Source organism: Octodon degus, unplaced genomic scaffold (genome assembly GCF_000260255.1).
Source record: "Octodon degus isolate 3935 unplaced genomic scaffold, OctDeg1.0 scaffold00069, whole genome shotgun sequence".
Classification (NCBI taxonomy): Eukaryota; Metazoa; Chordata; class Mammalia; order Rodentia; family Octodontidae; genus Octodon; species Octodon degus.
The window spans coordinates 10,201,913-10,222,177 of NW_004524645.1; the positions used below are offsets into that span (position 1 = coordinate 10,201,913).

General features: G+C 36.2%; 1 protein-coding gene across 6 annotated transcripts in view; it reads left to right on the forward strand.

The window, feature by feature from the left end:
• Positions 1–20,265, forward strand: part of Reps2 (RALBP1 associated Eps domain containing 2) — a 287,616-nt gene that overhangs the window by 259,142 nt on the left and 8,209 nt on the right. For all 6 annotated transcript variants that reach the window (XM_004635084.2, XM_023719539.1, XM_023719537.1 and 3 more), the window contains 3 exons: positions 1,994–2,077; positions 3,663–3,808; positions 11,975–12,080. In XM_004635084.2, the coding sequence (XP_004635141.1) occupies positions 1,994–2,077; positions 3,663–3,808; positions 11,975–12,080 (336 nt within the window). The remainder of the gene's footprint in view (positions 1–1,993; positions 2,078–3,662; positions 3,809–11,974; positions 12,081–20,265) is intronic.

A 20,265-nucleotide genomic window follows, 5' to 3' on the forward strand; every position in this document is an offset into this window, starting at 1 on the left:
ATTGATGCCTACATTCAGCACCTCAGACTTTCTGATTACCTCTTTCACTATGTGCCTCCTTTCTTTTTATAGCTAAAGAGCTGTTTTTACCAGAGCATTTCTTTAATAGAACTTTAACATTTGAATGATTACAATGATTTTCTCTTGAAGACTTGGGTACAGGGAAGGTTTTTCTAAATAGAACCTCAACTGCACAAGAAAGAGCATCAAGAATTGATGAGTGAAATATCAACTTAAAAATCTTCTGCACAGTAAAGGAAATAATAGAGTGAAGAAACAACCTGTAGAATGCAAAAAAAGTTTTCCTAGCTACTCCTCTGACAGAGGACTATTATGTAGAATTTACGAAGAACTTTAAAAAGTCTATTCCCAAATAAAAGACCCAATCTAAAAATGGGCAACTGAAATGAACCAGTACATTGCAGAGGAAGTACAAATGGCCAAAAATACATGAAAAAAATGCTTGATATCTCTGGCCATCAAAGAAATGTGAATTAAACATTGATATTCCGTCTTACTACACAAAGAATGGCTGTCATCAAGAAATAAAAAACAAATGCTATAATGCTGGGGAGGCTACAGGGAAAAAAGGCACCCTTTTATATTGTTGTTTGGATTATAAACTGGTATAACCATTAGGGAAATCAGAATGGGAATTTCTCAAAAACTGAAAGTAGGAATTCCATTCAACAGACCTACTCCCTTTCTCAGTGTCTTCCCCAAAGAGTTATACCACAGTGATAGATGCATACGTTTATACAGCATGACTCATAATAGTTAAATCATAGAAGCAGCCTATATGTCCGTTAACAGATGAATGGATAAAAAATGGGATATTTATATCCATTGGAATACTACTATGTCATAAAGGATCGATATGAGTCATCTCTAGGAAAATGGATGTACCTTGAGACCATAATGTTAAGTGAAATAAATCAGACACACCAGCTTAAATATCATATAACTTCTCTTCTCTTATATAACCAAAAAGTATAAATATTTTTTAAAAATAGATAAAAGGAAAGATAAATAATAGGAAACAGAGAGAAATAGATTTCTTTCCTTTTTTTTTGCAAAAGAGCAGGGAGTTGAGGGTGGGAGTGAAGGGAAAGGAGATAAAACAAGAATTAAGATGTGTTATGTACATATATTAACTTCTTACTTGAATGTATTCATTAAGTACTGCTAACATGAATTAAGAAAAATTTTAAGACAGGAAACAAGAGTGGGGAGATCTTTTGCAAATGATAAGGGTATCTAGAGATGGAGGCAGGGGAAAGGGAATAAAAAGAATAAAGATATGATAAGTACATGTACTGTACCACTCCCTATGATGAGTGTAAACTCTATGTACTGCAAACATGCACTAATAAACATAAAAAAAATAAAAATTACATTTTTATGATGATCATTTTCTTAGTGCTCCAATTAAAGTCATAAATTCTTTCCCAACCACCTTTTCCACAATAGGCTCTGGTATTTCCAGAGTTTGATTTTATAGTGTTAGTCGTTCCAGTTAATGGTTCCAGTTAATACCAAACTGGTATAACCATTATGGAAATCAGAATGGGAATTTCTCAAAAATTGAAAGTAGAAATTCCATTCAACATAGCTACTCCCTTTCTCAGTGTCTTCCCAAAGAGTTATACCACAGTGATAGATGCATATCTATGTTTATACAGCATGACACATAATAGTTAAATCATGGAAGCAGCCTATATGTCTTTCTTTTTTCATACAATTGAAAATGTATGCTCAATTATAGCAGTAATTCCCATAACTCCTTTTCCCAAGATTGAACAATACTGAAAAGAAAGGTCGTAGGGAAGAGCAGGGTCTAGGGAAGGTTTTCTCCAAGGATCAGCAGATTTAACCATGCTTGGTCACACAACTTACCTAGCTCAGTTTTCCCTGAGTGACTAGTGTTCTTTGTTATGGTATTTGGGTGGTTGTATTTTTGTGTTAATATTATCTCTCTGATCTCTTGTGACAGTCTGAACAAGTGTCTGAGGCTGAACTGCCTTCACAGCTGAATAGAGCCCCTTCCCAGGCTGCAGAAAGTAGTCCGGCCAAGAAGGTAAGGATAGCATGAGGATGCTTTTATTGTGGCATTATGAGCCCTTCCCTGGGCTTCTTGTCTTTATTAGCAGACCTATGATTCTCAGGCTCCATATTCTGAAATGAATGTTAATAATCTCTATTACCACATGTTTTCTGTGAAGATCAGGATGTTGCAGTTCCTGACCTGTTGATGCTGCAGACAGTTCATATGTCTCTCTTCAACCCTAAACTAAACATGGTAGTCTTGCTTTTGGTGAGATCAGAAGTACCACAAGGAGGAATGGATGCTGTTAATGAAACTTCATATACCTGCTAAGCCTTTATGAGCACCTGCTGGAGGTGGAGCAGTCTCTTGTTCGTCTTTGTACTATGATTTAATCTTGTATCCTAGTGTTCTTACTTCTGTCCAACCCTGATGTTAACTCCCCTGGCATTTGCTGAACTAGCGCCACTCACCCCTTCTAACTTCTCACCCTTTTATTGTACTTTCCTGTTCTCTCCGAGGCTGTTTCCCCAAAACAGTGCTAAGTCTTGGGCTTAGGAGCACAGGTGGGGCAGGGTCCTCCAAGGAAGAAGGCCTCTGTCTCCTTCCTGAACACACAGTGCCTCTTTTCCTTGTCTTCATGTGGGAACCAGGAGTAGGACAATGTTGAGCATATGACTAAGAGTCACAAACTCCAAAACCTTACACATAGTCACAAATCCCCAAAACAGAGATCAGTTTTGTCTTCAATTAGAAAAGACCCATGGTGTTAGATGCCCAGGGTCAGTGTGAGTTTAAATGATAAGAAATAATAGATTGCTTTAAGGGCAGGGGAGTGGGAGGAGAGTGGGAGAAGGGAAGAGGGTAATGGAGCAAAATAAAAGAAAGGAAAGGAAAGGAAGCCAGGTATAGTAGCACAAACCTGTAATCCCAGCACTCTGGAGTCTGAGGCAAGATCAAAGATCAAAAGTTCTTTGAGCTCAGCCCAGGCAACTTACATAGTCATTAAGTCACCCTGTCTCAAATAGTAAATTAGAAAAGGGGCTGGGAATGTAGTTAAGTGTGAAGACCCTGGGTGCAGTCAACACTACTTCCAGAAGAAGGAAAGAAGACTGGATTCTGATGGAAAGATGGAAGGAAAATAGGAAAACCAGTATCTGACAGCTGCCTCCCTCCAGTTCTTATCAAGCCAGAAATCCGCCATATATCCTTAGGTGTGGAACTTGAGTAGGACAGTCTTCTGACCTTGAGGACAGAGCTAGAGGAACATAAGACACTGGAATGATGTATGGGGGAGCACTTAATTTGTTAAATTTCTTTTATTTTTCTTTTTTCTCTTTCTTTTTTTAAAAACTGTATTTAGTACAGGGTCTACAGGGCCTACAGGGTCTCACTATGTAGATTGGACTGGTAGTGATTCTTCTGTTTTCAGCTTCCAAAGTGCTGGGATTACAGGCAGGCACCACAACACCCAGTCTCAATTGCAGTCTCAGTGCACCCTGGGGGCAGGGCCGGCTCAGCAGGCCCCTGAACAAACCCAAGACCCCTGCGTCTGCCTAAGCAGGCACTGTAATGTGCTGAGCTATTTGGCCAGCCCTTTTTCCTTTTTAATCCACAGGATGTACCACATTCCCAGCCTCCATCAAAACCCATTCGTAGAAAATTCAGACCTGAAAATCAATCTGCGGAAAGCCAAGAGCCTTCTACTACTATAAGTGGGCCAGCTTCGGGAGCATCTGTGAAACCCCATCCCACAGTTCAAAAGTAAGTAACCTTCTTTTAACTCTGTGTGTGTGTGTGTGTGTGTGTGTGTGCGTGCGCGCACACACACACAGGCACATATGTGCTTCCATTTATACTCACACTTATAGAAGGGTTTGTGGTTATCTTTTTCTTTCTTTTCTTTTCTTTCTTTCTTTTTTTTTGTATTTTAGGGAAGGGTCTACAGGGTGTTCAGGGTCTCACTACTAGATCGGACTTGCAGTGATCTGCCTGTCTGCAGCCTCCCAAGAGCTGGGATTACAGGCGTGTGCCATCATGCTCAGTGTCAATTGCCATCTCAGCACACCCTGGGTGCAGGGCCAACAATTCAGGCCTAGGGATCAAACCCTCGGCCCCTGCTCCTGCAATTTGGCCAGCCCTTTGTGGTTATCCTACCTCTGTGCCGAGATTAGAGTCTCTCAGTCACATAAATGGCCTTATGCTGTAGGACTTGACCTAACCCAAAGGGCCAGGTAACTTCTATGCTGTGGTGTTTTGATTTGATTTAGTTCTTGCCCTTTTTCTCTCCTTCCTTTCCTCACTACACTTTCTATACTTCCTACACTTGTGTTGGCAGATTTTTCCAGGAAGAAGTACTATAAATAGCAGTTTTCCCTTTTTTCCTGTTTTATTTCACATTCTTTCTGGCAAATGGCTAAAGACCTAACTTTCAATAGAAGTGGTATGTGACTTTTTAAAGATCCTCAGAATGAACCCTCAGAAAGGGTTCCTAATTATCAGTATCTCAGCCCTGAATGGGCACAGGCAGGACTTCCGTATTGTCTGTCTCACCAGCTGGAACAAATATTGCAGAGCACAGGGATACTTGTAGGCATGCTTAGGGACTGAGACAACTGTGTTTATGAACAAATTATCCTTCACTAGAAGGCTTTGTCACTGCTTCAATTTTCCTACAGTGATATCCATCAAGAAATGTATTTTTCTGTCATGTTTACTGAGGCCATTGACTATGTTTCAGGCCTAGTGATAGGTCTCTATTAAGGACAAAATAGTCTAAATTTTCCTTCATGTTTTACCCTAGAATTTTACTTTAGTCTCAGGTTCATGTTAATTCTAGTCAGTCAGTGTTGGCTACAGTAGCCTACAAAATGAGTGGCAGGGTAGCCAGTGGATTTCACTTGGAGATCTTTTTTTCTGTTTTTGAAGTATTTCAGATTTATTGAAATATATTTTACATAACATCTAGTTCACCTTTTTAATATAAAATTTAGTGGTAGTTAGTATATTCACAAAGTCATATAACCATCACAACCATCTAATTTTAGAATATTTTGGTAATCCCCAGAAGAATCCCCATGCTAGGTGTGTCTGACATTTACCACTGCACGCAGCCACTGGGAAGCACTAATCTACGTTCTGTCTCCATTTTGTCTATTTGTCCATTTCATGTAAATGGCATGCAACATATGGTCCTTTGTATCTGCCTTCTTTCATTTATCCTGGTACTTTCAAGCTTCATTCATGTTGTAACGTATATGAGACCTAAGTTTTTATTGCTAAATAATATTCTATTTTATGGCTCTTGCACATTCTTTAACCATTCATCAATTAATGTACTTTGGTTTTTCTTCACTTTTTAGTTATTAATGTTGCTATATTATTTGTGTACATGTTTCTGTATAGATCTATGTTTTAATTTCTCTTGGATATACAGTATTCCTAGGAGTAGAATTGCTGGGCTATATGGTAAGTCTACGTTTAACATTTTGAGGCGTTGGTTAGATGTTATTATTGCCATCCTAATAAGTTTGGCTTTGATTTGCATTTTCCTAATGAATAATGATGGTGAGCATCTTTTATGTGCTTATTGGCCATTTATGTATATTTTTTAAACAAATGTCCATTCATATTTTTGACTACTTTCAATTGAGTTATTTATCTCTTCATTTTGATTTGCAATTTTCTTATATATTCTGGACATAACTTGCTTGTCAGAAATACAATTTGAAAATATTTTTCCCCATTCTGTGCATTGTCTTTTTACTTTCCTGATGGGATCATTTATAGCATAAAATGTTTACATTTTCTTTTTTTTTTTCTAGCAGTGACATGCTTTTATTCTACTAATCATAAATATAAAAAAGACAAATACAATATATTTCTAATTTAACACAATAATCTTGCAAGTACTTAGTGCAGTTAAGGAAAAGAGACATCCATTACTAAGTTACCAGACCAAATTATAAAAAAAAAAATCAATCAAGACAGATATTTTTTGTGATTATTTTTCTATGAAGACAATAATTTGACAAGTCATCCAAACTATGTTTCTTTTTTTTTAACATTTTATTTTATTTATTTATTTATTTATTTTTTTTTTCAAAGTTTTATTGACAAACAGATAGCAATGAGACAGTTTCAAATCATATCGGAAGGACAGTTTCAACAAATAATACACTGCATATATTCTTCTTAGTGGTTAATTGCTGTACAAGATGCGGACTTGTGATCCCATTTACAAACACCATTAGAACAAATCATTCTATTCATTAAGAGAATGCAACTATATATCTATCCCAACCTCTTTGAATACACAGATACAAAATGGACATTCATCGGTATACCCCATTTTTTCTAAGTTCCGTTATTGAATATTATAGGTGTGTAAACTCAGCAAAATATTCTAAAAGAGTCCAGTAGCCCATAATAGCATTGGGTCTTATATTTAACTGGCAATGTCAGAAATTATTGACCTGAGTCCCCCACAGCTCAACCCAAAATGTTTACATTTTCATGTGTTCACTTAATCTAGTTCTTTTGTGTGTCGCTTGTATTTCTGGTGTCACATCTAAGAAAGCATTTACTACTCCAGGTTTGGAAAGATGGGGTCTAGCTTCATGTTGCTGCATATGACTATGTAGTTATCTCTGCCCCATGCATGGAAACACAGTACTTTCTTCTATCTGCCTGTTCTGTGAATGTCCCTCACTGTGATACTCTCTCCCTGGTGAAGTGACCACATGGAGTCTTGCTGAGACTTGCTAGTGCCTGCGAGCAGCACCATTCGTAATATAAATAGTTGGGGAATTTCATGCAATATCTTATTTTAGTTCTCAGGCTCGTTTATTTTGGAGTGATAAGAAGTGGCTTAACACTCATAATTTTTAAATCCTTGGATAAAGAGAGACAGAACAGACACATGGCTATTAGTCTGTAGTTTTTTCTTATCCAAGACTTTGGGAAAGAATTAAGCTCTCATGCCCTTAGCAGCCATTGTATATATTAAGCTAACCTTTCTTTTATGCATCTAGAGTGGTAGTTGCTATGTATATTCTTTGGGAAAATTGATAAAAGAGTCACAAGTCATTTTCTGTAGCATTTAATTCTCTAATAGAACACTGACTGAGAAAGGCTAAAAATAGTAAACCACCTTCAAGTTAGTCATCAACATTTTGGGAAATTAACATCAGACTTGAACCATTACAAGAAACGAGTTTGGCTTTAGGTATTTACATTGTCTACTCCATTTATCACAAAGAAAGTAATAAAAAAAGTTTTCCAAGTGAACATCTGAGTGAAGGTTATAAGTAATAAACACATTTCAGATTTTGTCACTATTAATATGGACAAAAATAGATTGTTCTTAGGATTAGGCTTAGATATTAAAAAAAGTTACCTATTACCTTGGTCTTAACCATCCAGCAGAAAAGTATAAAAACGATATATAAGAAGTAAAGCCATGGTGTTATGTTGAGCTGTAGGGGACTCAGGTCAACAATTTCTGACATTGCCAGTCAAGCGGAAGACCCAATACTATTATGGACTACTGAACTCTTTTAGAATATTTTGCTGAGTTAACACACCTATAATATTCAAATAACGGAACTTAACAAAAAAAGGGGATACAGATGAATGTCCATTTTGTATCTGGGTATTCAAAGTGGTTAGGATAGATATATAGTTACATTCTCTTAATGAATAGAGGGATTTGTTCTAATGGTGTTTGTAAATAGTATATCATATCCGCATCTTGTATAGCAATTAACCACTAGGAAGAATGTATACAATGTGTTAATTATTGAAACTGTCCTACCAATTTGATTTGAAACTGTTTCATTGCTATTTGTTTCTCAATAAAATTATGGAAAAAAATAAGTATTGTGCAATAGTTAAAAAAAGTTACCTATTCTAATAGTTGTTTAGCACTCACTCATTGTGGTCTTAATTTGCATTTCCCTTGTGAAATTGAATATCTTTTCTTGTGCATATTTGCCATCATATATCCTTTTACCTGACATGTCTCTTTCTTTCTGTCTGTCCTTTTTTTTGTGGTACTGGGGATTAAACTTAGGACCTTGTGCTTGCCAGGAAAGCACTTACTCTACTGAGCTATCTCCCTGTCCCTGCCATGTCTCTTTCTATCCTTTGCTGATTTTATGATTTGTTTTGAGTTTTGAAAGTTCTTTATTCTGAATACTGAATACAAAACAGTTGCTAGATCTTGTTTTTTACATATCTTCTACTCTGAAGCTTGTCTCAGTTTGGGGAGAGTTAATAGCCTTACTGTGTCAAGTCTTCTAATCCACGAACATGTTTCTGGATTTGTTTGGGTCCTTTTTGATTTCTTTTATTAGAATTGTATTATGGTTTTTTAAACATGGAACTTCCATACATGTTTTGTTATATTTATGCCTAAGCATATAATTTTGAGTCTTTGTAAATTCTGTCACACCATTTTGGTTTCAGTGTGTCCATTGTTAGAGTATAGAAATACTATTTATTTATTTATTTTTAATCTTTATGTATTTGATACGGAGTCTTGCTACACAGCTCAGACTTGTAGTGATCCTTCTGTCGCAGCCTGCCCGGCTCTGGAATTACAGGCACGTGACACCATGCTAGGTTTTGGTAGCCAGCTTGGTGTGGAGCCAGCTTGGCATGTGGTACCAGGGATTGAACCCCAGTCTTTGTGCTTGCCAGGCAGGCACTGAGACTGCTGAGCTATCTCCCTAGTCCTGAATTTTTTTACTATTGAATTTTTATGTTAATTTTCTCTCTTGCAAATTCACTTATATCCCTGATTAAATAATTTATTAGTTCTAGGTGGTGGTGATGGTGGTGGGGTATGTGTGTGTGTGAGTGTGTGTGTGTGTGTGTGTGTGTGTGTGTAAATTCCTTTGAATTTTCTGCATAGAATATCATGTCTCCTGTAAATAAGGACAATCTCTCTCTCTGTCTCTCTGTCTCTCTCTCTCCCTCTCCCTCTCTCTCTCTGTCTCTCTGTCTCTGTCTCTGTCTCTCTCTGATTTCTCTTCTTACTATGCTAGCTAGAACTTCTAGCACTATATTGAATAAGTGTTGAGTGCAAAGGGAAAATATTTTCCTTTTCATTAAGTAGGATATTATTATTTTTCTGGAGATGTTCTAATCAAGATGAGAAAGTTCCCTTTAGTCATCATTTTCTGAGAGACTTATCATAAATGAGTTTTGAGTTAAGTGCTTTTACTCCATCAATTCATATGGTCATGTGTTTTTGCTTCTTTAGCTAGTTAAGATGATGGATCCTAGTACAGTGTATACATGTGCTCAACAGCACATGGTACACATAAGTATTTACAAGTTTATATTAGGAATGAATTAAAGCAAATTTTAAAAGATGGTAGACTATATTGATTAATTTTAAATGTTATATATCTAGTTAACATTTTTTAATGATTTTTCCAGTTATATTCATAAAGCTATTGTGTCTAACTTCCTTTTGTATTGTCTTTGTCAAATTATGGTATCAGAGGAAAATTAACCTCATTAAATGAGTTGGGAAGTGCTCTCTTCTATTTTATGGGTTTGATTATGTAGGATTGGTATTTTTTCTTTTTTAAAAAATTGACACAGTTGTCCATGAAATTGCCTGGGCCCACAGATTATTTTGGAAGTGTTTAAAAGAAGACAAATTTTTATAAAATTTTACAATTTCATAATGTTTTTAAAATAAATATGAAATACCTGGCAGCTCTGTTAGTTTGTAGTTTTTAAGGAATTTGATCATCTAATTTTCCAATTTCAGAAAACTCAAGAGGAGAAGAGAAAGTCATATTACATTTATTGTTTTTGTTCTTCTTTCCTCCTGTGCCAAGATTCCTCTATTACTTCTCTTCTTTGTTTTGAGACTTTCCTTTAACCATTGTTTTAGTGTACATCTACTGGCACTATATTCCTATAGTCTGTCTTCATCTGAAAAATATCTTGATTTGCCTTTAATTCCTGAGAATATTTTTATTGGATATGGGATTCAAGGTTGGTAGATTTTTTCTCACACTTGAAAAATACATCAGCTTCTTTTGGGCATCATAGTATTCAATTAGCAATCTAATGTCATTTGAGTAGTTTGCTTCTATAGGTAGGGTGTCAATTCTCTTAATACGTTCAAGAACCTTTTCTTAATTGTCAAAAGTTTGCTTGTAATTTAGCCTATCTGTATTTTTTTTCCATTTTCTTGAATTTATAAGCTTACATCTTTTGCCAACTTTGGGGATTTTTTAGCTATTATTTCTTCAAATGCATTTTTAGCTCTGTCCCTTCTCTTCTAGATCTCCAGTGAAACAAATACTACATCTCATATTTCTACAGGTCCCAGTCAGTTTTCTCTCTGATGTTCAGACTGTGTAATTCCTATTTTCCAGATCACTGATTTTGTCCTCTCCATTCTATTGAACCCATCAGTTGAGTTTTTAATTGTAGTCATTATATTTTTCAATTTTAAAACATCCAATGGGTTTATTTTGTATAATCTATTTCTTTATTGACATTTTCTACTTTTAGTCCATCCTAGATGTGCTTGTAATTACCCACTGAAGTACTTTTATAATGATTTAATCAAAGTCTAGTTAGATCATTTTATATCTGCACATGTAGGTTGATCTGATAAATAATTTTCTGTTCTATCTTGGGTATATTTAGTACTATGCTATGAAATTGTGGGTCACATTTAAACATTCTGTCTTAACATGCTTTCTCTAACATGGTACTGATGAGGGAAGAAGTGTGTCCTTTTATTCTCCTTGTTAAGGATGGAAGTCCAGTTTTCTTACTTGTCTGTGATTGATAGTTTAGGTTTCCAATAGATGTCCACTGATACCATGCTGGCTAGAAAGGGGCGAGGTGTTTGGTCATTCTTTTTCATGTGCCCTCCACAATGAGATGGGTCTTTTCTACTGGAATATAGTGAAGGTCCCTGTCACTCTACTCAGCATTTTCTGGCACTCCCCTTGTGGGAGACAGATGCCTTATTAGGGTGCCCAAAGAGATGTCTAGGCTTTCCACTTGACTTGGCTATTAAGAATTGGGTTTAGGGGATCATAATTTTTGTAGTGTTTGGTAATTATTTTCTAAAAGTTTTCTCTCTTGCTTAGCTACCTATTTCCAGTACTTTTGCTACATTGAGCAGAATTATGGTCAAATACTGTAAACCAGTGATGGTGAACCTTTTAGAACTTTCAGTGATAACAGGCAGCAGGTCACAGGTGCTTAACACATGTGCCATAGGTTCACCAGCACTGGTATAAATACAGACTGTAATTGGCAAAGTAGAACACTTAGTCATCCAGTTACATCTGTTCTATGAATTTACTACTAGTTAATTTAGATATATGGGTATTAAAACATTTTGTATTTTTCTCAAGTGCCCAGATTTATGCTGTGTGTGTACATGCCCCCTATACTTATGCAAAGCAATAAAGAAATAAGGGTGAGTTCAGTGTGGCTGAATTAATGCAGGATTTTTGTTAAAGAGAATGTTCTTTTATTCTCTTCCTTCAGAGATATCCACAGGAGCCACCTGCAGGTCTTTTAAATGTCATTAATGCTCACAAAGAAAAGGCATTCCAGTCAATAAGGCTTGTCAGAAGAAATACTTATTAAAATGTCTTCAAATAAATGGAACATAAATGCTTGAGAAAACCCAATTCCGTTTTTATTCAAGTTATAAAATGAGAATTACTTTAGGTGTAAATAATTCATCCAGATAAATTTGTTTCATTTGGTGTATGTCTCCCTACATGCCCTTCATGCATGTGAGATTTTAGTTTTGGAACCTTGTAATGTTAACCCTTGTTAATTTAGCATCTCTCATGAATCACAGTTTTGACCTGCAAGAAAGGGTGCCGTTATCTAAGCCCTTCTTCACTGAACTGTTTGTACTTTTCTTTGTAGGCAGTCTTCCAAACAGAAGAAGGCTATTCAAACTGCTATCCGCAAAAATAAAGAGGCAAATGCAGTTCTGGCCCGATTGAACAGTGAACTCCAACAGCAGCTGAAGGTAAGTGTTGCTCCTGCAATTTGCCAGCCGGGCTTTTCTCTGGCTTTTGTGTTTTGACCATTGGCTGCCAACTCCATTGGTAAGATTTGCCATTGTTCTCAAACTCCTTTTGGAAGGTGCAAAATTAACTGTACTATTCTTCTACTGGTTGGTTCTTGCACACATAGAGGAAGGCTGGTAACTTTAACATAGGGGCCGTATTGCGTATGAGTTAAAAGGGGACAGAAATCACTTACAGAGTCTGTTTGTAGCATTCTTTTTGTCCAAGGCTTCTGAGTAAACATTTTATTTAGATCCTGTCTGAATGATGCTATATTTATTTTTGCAGAGAGGAGGTGGCCTGGATACTGTCTAAGGGTACTACTCCCTGGTACCATCTTACTTTCTCAAGGATGCTAGCCCTATCCTTATCACCTGCTTCTCTTTGTCATTTCTCTCTCCTATAGTTCTGTCCCAGCTCTTTCATCACCAAGCAATACAAATTTAGTAGCTTCAAACAACAAAAATGTATTTTCTCAAATCTCTGGAAGCTAGAAGTATGAAATTGAGGTGTTGCCAGAGCCAGGCTCTCTTTGAAAGCTCTCACATAGACTGCTTCCTTACCTCTTCCCAGCTTCTGGTGAGCCTTGGTATTCCTTGGCCTGTGAACATAGCACTTACATTCTGCCCCTACTGTCACGGTCTTGTCCAAATTCCTCTTCTTATTGTATGCTTCTTACAAGGTCATGCATTATTGGATGAGAGCCCATCCTAGTCTAGAATGACCCCATTTTAACTTGCAGAGATCCTGTTTGCATATAAAGTCACATTTACAGTTGCAGGGGATTAGGACTTGAATATACTTTTTTTTCAAATTTTCTTTTCTTTTTTTAAATTTTTATTTATTTATTTATTTATTTATGTGTGTGTGTGTGTGTGTGTGTGTGTGTGTGGCCAGCTCAGCCCACCAGGGGGCGGGGCTGGCTGGCATGTGGTGCTGGGGGATTGAACCGCAGTCCCTGTGCTTTGCTAAGCTTGTTCCAAGTAGGTGCTTTAGACCACTGAGACATCTCACCAGCCCCAGGACTTGAATATACTTTTGATGGGATAAGGTTTTCTCTACCAGATCATTACCTATTCACACAAATATTCTCTAGTAAACTACCCATTGCCCTTGGCCATTATAGATTCTTTGTGCTGGTCCCCATTCATGATGCAATTTTTAAGGAATTCTTTTCATTCACTGTCTTTATTTCCTTATCATTGGTTTTCTGTCCCCTCCACTTCAGTGTGGATTTTTTTGTTCTCTGGGTACACCCCTGTTATGGCAAAATCTGATGGATTTTTTAATGTTATTTAAATTTTCAAAAGAATCTGTGTAACTGCCCATTTCCTCCTCTGTAATCACTTTTATAATCGGCTTTTCTGGTTTTTCTTCTGTTTTACTGGTGGTTCCTCCTTAATATTCTGTTATCTCTTCCTTTCCTTTTATATATGCCCATAATTACCAAAATACTTCATTATGAAAATTTTCAAATGTACCGGAAAGCTGAATCATATAATGAATATTTGGGTAGCCACTACTTTGGTCCTACTGCTAACGTTTTACTATATCCTACTTGTAGTGGCCCTACTGCTAATGCTTTACTATATTCTACTTGTAGAATATAGTATTATTTACCCTTTTGTGTTTCTCCTATCCATCAGTTCATTTTATTTTTATATATATTCAAGTAAATGGCACAATCTATATACTTACATGCCTATTTCAGCCTGCATATCATTAAGTTGAATTCATTATGTTTTACGTGTTTTCATGAAGATATGAAATTGACATCCACTGAATGTACAAAACTAGGGCAAACATTTGCTGAGATTGCAACAAATGTACATAGCTATGGGACTGAAGTTCCAGATCAAGTTAGAGAACATTACTTTCACTTTAGGAAGCATCTCATGTTCCCTCACAGTCAATGAAGAAACCCCTTTCTACCCCATCCTCAGCAGAGGCAACGGCTATTCTGAATTTTTTATATCATAGTTTCACCTATTGGATAGCCATGTGCGTGGGATACTACAACATACACTTTTGTATAAAGCTTCTTTCACTCAGGATTACATTTTTGATGTTTGTTTGCATTGTTTTGTGTTTTAATAGTTCATTCCTTTTTTTTTCTAAGTCGTATATTGTTGAGTGAATGTGCCTCAATTTCCTTATCAGTTATGTTGATAGACTCTTCAGCTATTTTCAGTTTCAGGCAGTTTTGAATAAAACTGTGTTCTAGAGCTAAATTTTGTGTGGAAATATGTTAATATTTCTCTTGAGTAAATACCAACTATTGGGGTTAGTTGGTAATATGGTAAGTGTATGTGATCAGTTTTATGAGAAACTGTCAGCCCTTTTTCTAATTTGCTTATAGCATTTTATATTCCCATCACTAATATATGAGTGTTCCAGTTATCCTACATCATTGCCAGCATTGGATGTTATTATTATTTTTTTTTTTGGCCTGCCTTGGGGTGATACAGTTTTATCATCTCCTTGATAATTATGTTGATTGTTTTCTATGTGATTATTTATCTTTCATATATCTTATTTTATGAGGCATCTTTTCAAATACTTTGACCAGTTTTTTAGTTCAGTCTGTAGCCTTTGTTTTGTTGTTGAGTTGTAGGTAGATGATTTTATATGTCTTAGTTAGCAGTCATATATCAGGTAATGTTTGGTAAATGTTGTCTTACAGTCTTTTTTGCTTACAGATTTTCTTACTTTTTTATTTATTTGGTGCAGAGTCTCACTATGCAGCTTGGACTCTTAGCAATCCTCCTGTTTTCAGCCTCCCCAGCACTGGGATTACAGGTGTGTGCCACCATGCTTGGTCTTGGTGGCCACCCCAGGGGCAAGGCTGGCATGGCATGTGGTGCTGGGGATTGAACTCCAGTCCCTGTGCTTGCCTAAGCAGGTGCTTAGTCAGCTGAGCTATCTCTCCATCCCTTTCATTTTCTTAACTGTATCTTTTCATACGCAGTTGTTTTTTTCTTTTCAGTACTGGGATTAAATCAAAGGCTTCACTCATACTAGGCAAGTGTTCACCCACTTGGCTATATCCCTAGTATAAGCTGAAGTTTTAAATCTTGATAAAGTCTAATTTTGCATTTTTTTTCTTTTCTAGCTATTGCTTTTTTATGTATAAGGAAACTTTGCCTATCTCCAAATTATGAAAATATTCTCATGTTTTCTTCTAACAGCTATATGGTTTTACCCTTTGCACTTAGGTTATTATCCATCTTGTTTTAAATTTTGGTTTTTTAATTATTCGTAATTTGATTTTGTTTTACTGGAAAGCTGAAATCAGTTGATAGAGAAGGGAAAGAAAATGTTTGTTGAATTATATTAATCAAGATTATTATGTAAGGTAGTGCTTCATAAATAAACACAAAATCCTGTAAAAACATTAGGAAAAATAGTTGGGGGATTGTACATGTAGGAATTTAGATTATTGATTAAAGTCTTACATGAAGGGAAACTTTAATTAGCATAGAACAATGAAGAAGTATGATGTAATTCTACTACTTTCATTTATTTTGTTTTGTTTTATGTTTCCAAAATTGCTTCCTCCAGACTGCTAATTTATCACATGTATTTAAAGATGTTTGGCTCACATCCTTCCTCTTTTCCCTTAGATATTTATCTTTTACTTTATCTCTTACAAGTCTTATCATTTACATTAATACTTAATACCATTAATTCATCTCTAAACAGAAGAGAAAAATTGTCAAAGGTCTAGAGTTGTTTTAAATTTTGTGTATGATGTAAGTTAGTTAAACTGGGAATGGTGGTATATACACATACTTCTAGCACCGTGAGAGAATGAGGCAAAATATTGTGAGTATGAGCCTGGCCTTGATAAATTAGTGATTTAGTGAGAACCTGTCTCAAAATAAAAAATAAAAGCAAGAGCAGGCATCTAGTTTATCTGGGTTTAACTCTGAGTACCACCAAAAAAAATTGGTATCATTTGTTGAAAAGATTTTCCTTTTCCATTTGGAAGGCTTTGATGCCTTTATAAAAAAAATCTAATGCAGTGAAAATTAATTTCTGAGTTCTTAGTCTATTCATTAAATCTATTTTTTAAATATATTTAGTATAGGCTTTACAGGGTCTCACTCCACATATTGGACTTGTAGTGATCCTCCTATTTTCAGCCTCCCAACTGCTGGGATTACAGGTGCGTGCCACCAGACCCAGTCTCAGTTTTCTCTCAGTGTGCCCCAGGGGTGGGGCTAGCACAGCATGCTAAGGATCAAACCCTAGTCCCTGTGTCTGCCTAAGCAGGCACTTTAATCCACTGATCTATCTGGCCAGTTCTAGTAAATCTATTTGTTGATCCTTATGTCAGTAACACACACTTGGTTATTATTGAATCATACTTAAGCTTGAAATCAAGTAATATATATTTTTCAACCTATTATGATTAAAAGTTTCACTGTATACTTTATGCTCTTATTTCATGTACCTTTTAGAATTTTTGTGTCAATTTCTATAAAATAGAAACTGCTTGGATTATGACTAGATTTGCATTGAATCTACAGATAAATTTAGGGAGAATCAACATATAGATAGTGTTGAGTTTATTAACTTGAAAGAAGAGTAATCTCTATAACAATTTAGGTCTCCTAAAATTCCTCTGAGGAGCTCTGAGTTTGGAATATGTATGTCTTACATATCTTTTACCAGTTTTTCCAATTTTTTGTGACATTATTCCAAGTTGGATTGTTTTTTAGAATTTGCTTTTCTAATTGAGTTTATGAAGGTCACAGAATATAAGATCAACACATAAAAGTCAGTCATATTCCTGTATACAAGCCATGAACATTTGGTAATGGAAATTTTTTTAAAAGTACAATTTCGCAATAGCTTGCTTCCTCCCATATAAGAAATTCTTGGTAAAAATCTATCAAAATGCATACAGTACAGAATTTTTTCTAAAAATTATGAAATGCTGCTAAATGAAATTGAAGAAGACCTAAATGAATGTAGAGACATTCTTTGTGGATTTGGAAATTCAACATAGTAGAGATGCTGTGTTTTTTGCAAGTGATATTTAGATTCATTATAATACCAGTTAAGATCCTAGCAGAATTTTTTTTTTGTGAATATAAACAAGCTAATCCAAAAAATTATATGTGAGGGGCAAGGAACTGTAATCACTAAAACAAATTTGAAAAGGAAGAACAAAATTGGAGAAATCACTCTCAAGCTTCAGTAATCAAGACAGTATGGTAGAGCGATTGGCATCCAAATCACTGAAACAGAATACAGTCCTGAAATAGACCACATGAATGCTGCTGTTTGATCTCTGACATAGATCCCAAATCAATTGAATAAGAAAGGCTGGTCTTTCAACAATGTTTTGTAGCAATTAGTCATCTGTATGTTTTTTTAAAAACCTTGCCTAATCCTTAAACTATATTATATAAAGAATAGTTTAGAATGTATCAAAGATGTAAATATAAAACATAAAGCTATAAAGTAGAAGAAAGCAGAGGAAAAACATCTATATGATATGAGGTTAGAAATGACACCAAAAGTATAATCTATAGGGAAGAAACCTCAAAAAATTGAATTTTATAAAAATGAAGAACTGTTTCTTTGCCAAAGATATTAAGAGAATTAAGCTACAGACTGGGAAAAAATATTTACAAGCCACATATTTAACAAAAATTATTATATTCTGATCATATAAAGAACTCTCAAAATCTAAACATCTAAATTTAAAAATGGCCAAAGGACTTGAACAGACACTTCACCAGGGAAGATACAAGGATGACAGGGTCCTGCCCTCAGGGGCCACCAGTGGGGAGGTGTGGCACATCTGCTGGCACCCTGTTCCACTGCCTACAAGAATTACAGATAAACATATGAGAATATATTTACCATCATTATCCAGTTTACAGGTAGGGATACTCCTTGAGTGAATGAGCATTTGGGTCTCCTCCAGGAAAGCCCTATATATTGTCAAAATTTCACAAGAAATGATCAAAACACATTCAAAAGCAGTTATTGTAGTAAAAGACATGAGCTAATGGTGATTTGCCCCTCACTTTGAAAACATATGTAGCCCATCATTCTTGCCACTTTCTGAAGCAGTTCTGGAAGACGTCTTTGATGAGTGTCCTTACGAGATGTGATGAAAAGTATGGTGAATGTGGCTGTCGAGTATCATGGAATAGAAAGGCAGGCTTCTGAAGACATTCTAGTGTCTTCATCCGCCTTATTCACCAGATCTGCCACTGTTTTGACTTCTAGATCTTCCCCAGAATCAAAATGATCATGAAAGGTAAACCTTTTAAGTTGATTCAGAACATCAAGGCAGCCATGACCATGCAACTAAAGACAATTCATGAAAGAGGGCTTCCAGAACTGCTGTAGGAAATGGCAAGAATGATGGAATAAACATATTTAAAGTAAGGAGGAGCATTCTGAGGGGCATTAATAGCAGGATGTCTCTTGGTAATTTTTAAAATTTAACTGTTTCCTATATGTTTTGATCACACCTTGGATACTGATCTTTCTCCTAACCTTTCTCAAAGGTGCCCATTTACCAAAGTGATTATATATTTGAGGAAGGAGGATAACCCGAATTAGAGAATTACTACATACTGTCTCTTAACTGCAGGCAACGCTGGGAGACTGAAAGTGTCAGTGTTGCCTCCAGTCAGAATGATGGTCCAGTCCTCTATGGAGCAAGTGCCCCGCCTCATGATAGGCACAGTGGATTCCCAGGCCCCTGCTGTGGCTGTCTTCTCAGCTCCAGAACACATATTTGGCACTTCTCAGAATTCCCACATTGCTACACTGGATTTTCTAAGTCATTTATGACACATCTGTTACAGTTTGTATCTAGTTGTCTACCTAAAGCCTCATACAGTCATGGGCCGACTTCTAGAGCTTGTGATTAACTCATAATCCACTGGGATTATGGGTGTGAGGACTACACCCATTCTGGGGCAGAGATAGCCTGAATGCAACATATGGGAAACAGACTTGCTCTCTGTTGCCATTGTTGCTGCTACTCCTCCCTTTGCTTTCTTGCTCTTTGCTGCCATGAACAGTTGTCCTCTGCCATGTGCCAATCTGCCTTGGAGCCAGTTGAGTATGGACTGAAACCTGCACTGATTGTGAGCTAAATAAACCTTTCCTTCCTTCATTTTGGATGTCAGGTATTTGTCCCAGCAGCGAGAGAAGAGTAATGGGACAACATCAGTTTGACTTTTAGCTTACAAATTTTATTATCATTTCTTCCCTTTTGTTTTCCATGCCTTGTGAGTCTGTGACTTTACAAAGTTCCTATGTTTCTTTTAGTGGAGTTGCAGAAGGCAGTGAGGATGGAACGATAGTAGTCTTCTGTACTTACATGTGCTGTCTCAGTAGGTAACATTTCCTTGTAAATGAAGACCATCCACAGGGCAGTGAAACCTACATTTAATTTTTAATTTTTTTGTTTTTTGAGACATGGTCTCCCTGTGTAGTTCAGGCTCACTTTAAATTCACTGTGTAACCCAGGCTGGCTTTGAGTTCTTTCTGCCTCAGCCTCCCAAGTGCTGGAATTACAAGTATGTACCACCACTCCCAGCATGAAAGGTACATTTATGTCTTTCCCCTAAGAATACATATTCAATTTCTTACTCAACTCTTTTGCTTTGTATATTTAATAATAAAAATCTCAGACTCATCATTTTCATCCCTCTCCTTGAAAGGCCCATTTCTTATGCAGGCTTGTCCTCAACTAATTTCTTAAATGCAAAGTCATTGGAATCCCTTCAAGTATAAAGGAATAGAAAAAATAAACAAGTTATGTCATGTATGGCTACAAATTCTTTAAGATGAATGTGACCATTATGTCTATCTAAAGTGTACTAGTAAACTCTGATCAGAAAAAATAAAGATATCAGCCTAAAAGATCATTGGAGTCTTCCTTAAATTTTCCTTCTGTCTGGCCTCGACTTCATTAACAAGTATATTCAGTACTAGATTTGAGAGCTACCTAGAATTCCTCCACTTCTCTTTGTCTTTATGGCTGCTGTCCTGATTGAAGTCATTTTCATTTCCCACCTGGGTCCATGTTACTTTCCAGTGGTGCCACTGCTTCTGCTCCTGCATTGTCGTGATGCTGCTGCCCATGCTGTAGCCCACACTGTAGCA